The following is a 7,694-nucleotide window of genomic DNA, read 5'->3' as shown; positions in this document are numbered from 1 at the left end:
AACACGGAGCTAGTATCTAAAATAAACATTTAGACTTTTTCAGCTGAGCTGCAGCTTCTGCTACTTATTTTGTAAAGGCTCGAGGCCAACGAAAGTGGCTACAGTCAGGGTAGGAAAATTGTAAACTCCCCAGAGGTCCAACAGAAACTAAGGCACCCGGACCTATTCTGCCAAGTCGAGATTCACGGACCAGGAGGCAAAGGAAAATAAAACCCACCCAATCTGACCATTTTACTAAAAATTCAGACACAAACAGGGAATTCGGTTTGATTTTGTTTCCTTCTACCCCAATAACGTCAAGGAAAAACTCAAAACTCTCCATATAACACAGGGATAGACTTTCATTAGAACTAAACCAACAAAAAAACCCAAACCCCAAAACCAAGAGATGAAGAAATCTACTGAAAACAGTTTGTTTTATTTCCAGGATCAAATATTACAATAGGACATTTACATATATTTATAAAAAAATGCAGCAGTTGTGTATATAGATCAGAGGTTTCCTTGAGTTTGGTCCCTCCCAGCACAGTGAGCTGAAATATTCCAAATTAATCCTCTCCCTCCTCCCACGTGAAGTCGTCATCATTGAAGAAGAAAGTGGCTACCGTAAAAACTGACAGGCTTTCAAAATTTTATAATTTTGAAAAAAAAAAAAAAAAAATGAGGCTGTTTCCTTGTTTCCTCTAATTGGTGATTTTACAGTATCAAAATGTCATAATTTTGACACTGTAAGTTCACCAATTAGAGGAAACAGCCTCATTTATAAAAATCATCTATCCTATAGTCTGGTGTCTCTGATGAGGCACCATGTCTCCGAGCTGAGTTTTACCCAGATGTTCTTCATATAAATCTGTTCTATAAAATAGCACCTCGTTGCCCTGCTCCAAGTACTTTTACTATCTATCCTTCTATACCTTAAAGTCTCAGCACCATTTAACAAGCAGTTACGAAATGACTTTTCTCTGTACTGCAGGCACTCACAGTAATTAGAGACAGTGACCAAATCCCCAACTTCTGCAATCACTCATAATACACCCATGTGAAAAAAACAAAAAACTGAGGCAAGTTGAGGCACTGGTGTTAAGTGCCCCATTCTCCGATTAAAAACACGTGTGTGTGTGTATATATATGTATATACATATGGCTATATTTATTGGGAGTGGACAGACACTAAGGATCTCACGGACAAGAGGACACCGGAGCAAAAGTCATCCTGTACAACATCACAGAAAGCGTATCCATTAACCTCGCCGGTTCAGGGGCAGACAGCGGAGTATAACCAAACTGCGGTAAGATCTTGGGCTCAAACAGAGAAAACCTTGGCGACACTGTCTTTGCAGAACATCAACCAACAGACCTCGACAGCCGGTCTCCAAACACGCGACTGCCGGGTACTTCCAACAATGCAGATGGCCAACACAGGGTTCAGAAGGCGAGTTCTATTTTGTCTTTAGAACAGCGGCTGTTCTGTTTTGTAGAAAGTAATTTCTGTCAAAATAAATAAATAGGAAGGGTGGGGGAGAGGAGAGGCTGCAATCAAATCTATTAAAACAGACAGACATGGTGTACCCAGTTTTTATGGGACTGAGACTTTGCACTTCACCCACCTAAAGCGCATGTCCGCTACCCCTCCTCCTCTCGGAGCACAGGACTACCTGTTTTTCAACTAACTTGACTAAAAAAGGGATTAAACAAGAAGAAAGTAGTGACATTTGCTAAAAACTAAGAAGGGATAAAAATTAAGTGATGAGTTCCTGAAATGACATGCGTCTTCCCATTGTCATGGGCATTCCCACGCAGGTGTCTCTGTTATCTGTTTCTATGTGGTTTAGAAAAACAACCACAAACACCACATTTTACGCATCCCCACAGCCAGTAGCTGACAAAATGCAGCACAAGTGATGCCTTGCCCCCAAAAGAAAATTACTTCCAGTTTAGCACTTGTTGCTCTTGAGCCCCTGCAAACAAGCTTGGTGCTCCAGCAAGAACAGAAATTTGAGAAATCAGGCCCTTCAGCAGTGAGGTTTATTTATTAAAACATGTACTAAAACCAGCTGCCAATTTCCGCAAGGGCACAAAACATAGCACCAGTAAAAGCGGAAGCTGGTAAAAGCTGGTGCAGATGAGTATATAAATTCGGTAGTCTTTTAAAAATGCATCTATGAAAGTAGTGGACCACATGAAATGCAAACAGCAGTGAAAAATGGACATGCTTTAACGGAGAAGAGGTGTTATTCTCCTGTAACAGCGAGGCAGAAGATCTAGGGAGCTCTGGAAAGCATGCTGATGTAAAACTGCTGTTTAAAACTACTTAGGAACAAAGGTACCTTTGGAGACAACTATATTTTACTTGGCTATTATGCACATACATGGACATTCCTTTAATATTTATCTTATCTGATTCACCAGGAAGGGCAACGTACTTCAGTCCATGAACATCAGGCATGTAAAAATTGCAGACCTAAATTCCAAACCTAACGAAAATAACCAAAAATGTTTGGCACGGCCTTGATCAGCCTTTTTTATGTCAGTAGGGAATGCAGTGAGGTTGAAGCTGGTCAATCAGCTTGACTTGGAGCACGTATCATCAGGAAGACCTGAAATCCTTCTCTGGGCCTCTGAAGGATCACAAGCAGGAAGCCAACAGTAGATGTGTCAACAGCACCTGGTAGGAAAAGCCAGCGTTCATTTTGCCTTGTTTCTGAATATTGCCGTGACTGTGACTATTAGCTGCAGTTAGACATTAAATATAGAAACAAAGCATTGTTAGATGAAGAGCACACGCAAAGGAAACATCTCCGCAAGCAGCAAGAAGCTACAGCTTGAAACACATTAGCTCTCTTTAGTTCTCTACCCAGAAAGACTTCCACTGTCTACATGCACTTCTGCTCCTCCAAACTCATGGCAGTCCTTGCAACACAACGTGCAAATTACGGCCAAGCAACACCCATAGGAAGCCACAAACCACAGCCTTTGAAGGATTTTTTTCCTTTGTCCTTCATATTTCAACATCATATTTGCAATCAGAGATTTAAGGCATTTTTTCCAACCTTGTCAAAAGGAATGTGAACTTCAGATTTAACATCTAGAACAACTGTGACAAAGGCTCTTTATAAAAACAGCCCAACTAGCTTAACACCTTCACTGCTACGAGCGGTCGCAGGCAGAACTTGGTTAACATTTTCAGCCACGTTCCTCAGGCCAGCAAAACACGTGCCTCCAAAACTCCAAAGGGCTTCAACATGAATGAAGATCTGAAGAGGCTGAATCCTGGCTGGTGCTGTTTCTGAACAGCTTTCAGCCACCACAGCACAGCTGACTGACGCGTGTGCTGCAACACTGGTTTTATTTGGGTTAGGAAGGAGGAGGAAAGAGGGGAGAGGGACAAAGGGAGAGAAGAGTCACATGCAGGGACGCATATTTCTCAAAAACATTTTTTTCCTCTGCCCCCTGCTCCCAGACCAAAGCAAAAGAAAACTGGAAGAAAAAACACACCGGGCCAGAGAAACAAAGCAAAACAAACAGGCTCATAATTTCTTGGAACAGAACAAACTACTAGGAACTGTGAGACAGAGGGGAAAAAAAAAAAAAAAATCCCATTTTCAATGTAGATCTTCAGTTTCACATTCTTCTTTCCCTGTTAGGTTATAAAAATACTAATATTTTTCTAAATAAAATCTCAAGAAATTAAAAATGAAGTGAACATAAGGACTCCTGGTCTCACTACACCAGCAGGCAAAACCATTTACCGTGCTCAAGAGGCATGCTTCTTGATGGTTTAAAAATCAACTTGCAGCAGCCAAGTGCAACGTTTCCTTCCTCATGAGAGAGGTGACCCAGCTCCTCTTGGCATAACAAAAGCAATGAAAAGCTAACCTAGGGCTCCCACTTCTGTTTTTGATAGCAAAATGATGAATGTAAGGTTACTCCTTTCCCTACAGCTGAGCAAAGAGGAAAGGAAGGAGTTGTCGGCTGCCCACTGCCCTGCACCTCAGACGCTTAGCTCTGAAAGAGGGGGTAAGACAGGAAGGTTCACAGCACGGGCCCACGCAGCGCACAATCTCTCCAGCAGCAGAACCGATGGAAGAAGTTCATGCTCTTGCCTGCAGTGCAGTTCCCCCCCTTCCCCACTGGGGATACAGCTGTTAGCTATTCTCTATCAGATTGCTTTCCCATAGGACAGCCTAGCCCCACCTACATCAGGACCAGCCGCAAGGGGCAGGGGTGAAGAGAAGCTACCAGTAAAACAGACCTAGGACTGAAAAGGCAAGAGTCAATTTTGTCTGTTGAACTTAACTGCTAGAAAAGCTGATGTGGAACAACATTCCCAGCGCGGATAACAAACCCAAGCCTGTCCAAAATGAGCTGGCCCTCCACCAGCAAACACAGCCAACCAACCGCAATGCACAAGAGGAATCGGAGGGACCACAAAGGCTCCCTGCTTACGCTGGCAGGAACAGGCAGGAGAGCAGGAAAGGTCACCATGCTCCCATGCCAGCCCACCTGAGGGAGACCAAAGGACTATCTATCTATACACGTGTTGGGAACTCTGTCCTGTCGGCAGCCCGCCTTGATTTTCTTGTGGCTAACCACAGAAGAGGTAATGAGTTTCAAGGCAACAAACGTAAGAGTGAGTTATTTCAACTAGACAGCTGGAGCTACTTAGGGAAGCATCAGACCTACATGGAAAGGGTTTCCTTGTGTCCCACTCTCTCGTACGTCCGAGTTATGAATTGGGATATCCTAGAAACACAAAGGATCCTTCAGTCTACAGATGCCACTGCTGCTTCACAGACCAAACACCAACCCCCCCGGCTCTTCTGCTGGCCCTGCAATTCACTTTCTAAAGCAGCCTCCATGACAGAGCCTCTTTACAAACAAAAAAGGACATCCGATGTCACATCAACTGTTGATTGGGAAACTGCTACCAGATTTTGCTTTCCTGGTACTGCATCTTGCAGCAGAATGCAAAATAGTTTTTGTGTAGAAGGGAAATCAGTTGTATGATTACATGTAAAACCTCAATTGTGAGAAGACGACACCTGTGAGTGGGCATTACCAGGGGAAACGCAAGACATTGTCTGTGATTCCCTACATTCAAAGACTACAAAGTATGCAGGCTAGTATGAAATTAAAGGCAAAACATCTTGCAAAGTTTTAGTCTACACTAAATTTCTGACCACTAAAGAAAGTCTTTAACAAGTATAATCAGCTGACAGTTGCAGAGAGTTAGCAGTTATGGTAGGTCTCACATGCCGTTTTCCTCACTGATGAGAGCACACTACACTGAGTTCTTCATTGTAAATACACAAATTTGACATCCACCTTGAGGATGGTTGTTTTAGTCAACTTTTATCCCACTGTAATGCCTACCCTAACACCAATTGATGAACAGCTCAATGTTTAGAGAAGACATTGGGAAAACAGGGCACTCTGCACGGCCCAGTGTACGCACAGGATACGCCTGTGTGACTTCTGGTGCCACCTTCCGCAGATGAAAAGAGAGCCTAAATAAAGGAGCAGCTTTCCATATTTAGAGGTAAGTGACAGTAGATGAACATGAAAATAGAACAAAAAGCGGCCTAGAGCATGGGAGCCACCAGGCTGTGAAGTCCTTTATAAAGCATTAATTCATTCCACAGTTTGGCAAGGCTGTGTATGTTTTTAATCAATGAAAGAAAACCTGCCTAGGACTTGCTGTCCTGCTCAATTGCAGTCAGTGCTCTAAACCCCCTGCAAAGCTAGTCACTCCTGGGGAAAACAAAACAAAACACCAGGCAAAGAAAAAAGCCAACTAACAGGTTGCAACAGGCGTTCTCCAGAGAGTCCAAGATCTTTACAGTATCCTGCCACCTTCTATCATCATTTGCAAAATCCTGAGAGCAAGTAAAAAGGAGACACTTAGGGGATGTTGGGAAGAGAACAAATGGAAACCCCACCAAGGAGTCAAATCTGCTCCAACAGCGGACACGCAGATTTCCCTCGGGGCCAAGCAGTCAATCCCATATAGAGTATAGCTGGGGATTTATTTGTGGTTGGTTGCTTTTCTTACCATCTCTACTGGCAGCATTTAAAGCAGGAGGAAAACATGCATGCAATCTAGAAGTCTTTAGATTAGATGGAGGCAAAGTATCTCACCACAGCTCAACCCAACTCCTTCCCAAAACCCAAGTTTTCACAGAGTGGTGTCCCTGCCCATGGCAGGGGGGCTGGAAGTAGATTATTTTTAAGGTCCCTTCCAACCTGAACCATTCTATGATTCTATGATAAGTGAACCCTTAAGAAGGCTGTACGGTTAATGGAGACCTTTCATGTAGAGAATCAAAACAAAGGAAAGACTGTACTGAAGATTACACTCTCTCCTTACAGAGAGATGACTCAGTGCCTTATCACACACTATTTTCAAAAATAAATTAAACAAAACAGATTTAAGAATAGCAGCGAGAAGGGTATGTGTACTATGGCCATTCCAAGCCCCAGCATACTGCATACACAGATCACCGTTCTACTTTATTCCATGAAAACAAAGGGAAGATGTTCTTCTCGATGCTCTCCACAGGGCCCAAGCTGAGGAAGAAAATAAATCTCTGAACACTCTCATTTGGTCACTAGAGCAGGAGAAGGGAAGAAGTGAGAGAAGGGCCAGCCAGCTGCCTGCCTGATTTCAGCGCTGCAATCCTATGACCCTCAACTGCATATTTAATGAGTTGGTGTCCCAGGCAAAGAGGAGAGGGGAGGAAGGCTGGGAGAACTCAGGCCACGGTGCTAATTCCTTTCCTGCACAAAGACAGTCTCTTGAGGACACAGGCCTGCCTCCTGTAACGTGATCTCATAGTCCAGGTGGGAGAGTTTCCTTCGAGGGAAATTGGTGAGAAGTTCAAAGCGTTCGTTGGGGTATCCTTTTGACTGGACATGTTTCACAAGAGCCTGGAGAGAAAGAAAGGCAAAGAACTGTAATATAATTCAAAACAACACAAAATAATGTAAAAAAAAAATTCCTATTTTCCTTTAAAAAAAGTTTGCTATCACAGACAAAGGAAATTTTCAAATTTTGCATAGACTCTCTTTTACTTTAATATCTAATTTGGCCCACACGTGGTATGAATAATCATAAAAAATAATAACCAAGTGATCCCTTACCTAATGATTCTTTTAAACGGAAGGAAGACATACACAACATGTAAGACATACATTAATTCAAGTGAGCTGAATTCCCCATCACACATTCAAAGCACAGTAAAATAAGATTTGCAAAAAAAAAGATAAAAAAAAAAAATCCTAAGTGCCCCAAAACAGAAGCCTCCTCACTTGTTTATCAGATATTATCCTTACATTAAACCTAAAAGCCACCAAAGAAGCAATTTTGTCAAGTAACATTGAGAAAAATAAATGCAGCATTTTTACTACAAATTTAAATTTTTTTCCTGCCTTCAAGAAGCATGAAGTTTTGGGGTGGTTTTGTTTTTTAAAGCTCTTTTCAATTCATTGACTTCTCCGCCTACAATAACGATTGGGGCAGGATACAGAGGGCACTGGGACGAAGGGATAGCAGCCTCACAACCCACCAAGCAGATGCATCAGGAAGAACTAATGTCCATGCTACCATGGGAGAGACTTCCCAGGTTCACCAGGAAACACAGCAGATGAGAGCGTAAAGTACAAATAAACAGGGACAGAGAAATGGAGATTGGCAG

At 42.7% G+C, this 7,694-nt stretch overlaps 1 protein-coding gene across 2 annotated transcripts in view; it reads right to left on the bottom strand.

Moving 5' to 3' along the window:
- Positions 1-399: 399 nt before the first annotated feature.
- UBXN7 (UBX domain protein 7) overlaps positions 400-7,694 on the bottom strand; it is a 31,575-nt gene continuing 24,280 nt past the window's right edge. The window contains exons 11-12 of one of the 2 annotated variants that reach the window (XR_008467085.1): positions 1,608-6,927; positions 400-1,488 (exon numbers count right to left, since the gene is read on the bottom strand). Coding sequence is in view for 1 of the 2 variants with exons in the window: in XM_054206351.1 (XP_054062326.1) it covers positions 6,766-6,927 (162 nt within the window). In the remaining variant the exon portion in view is untranslated. Of the gene's footprint in view, positions 6,928-7,694 lie in introns of both variants that reach the window. The other variant, XM_054206351.1, reaches the window with a different exon arrangement.

This window comes from Rissa tridactyla, chromosome 6 (genome assembly GCF_028500815.1).
Source record: "Rissa tridactyla isolate bRisTri1 chromosome 6, bRisTri1.patW.cur.20221130, whole genome shotgun sequence".
Taxonomy (NCBI): Eukaryota; Metazoa; Chordata; class Aves; order Charadriiformes; family Laridae; genus Rissa; species Rissa tridactyla.
Note: the sequence above shows the minus strand (reverse complement) of the source record. Positions and strands in the feature narration are given on the sequence as shown.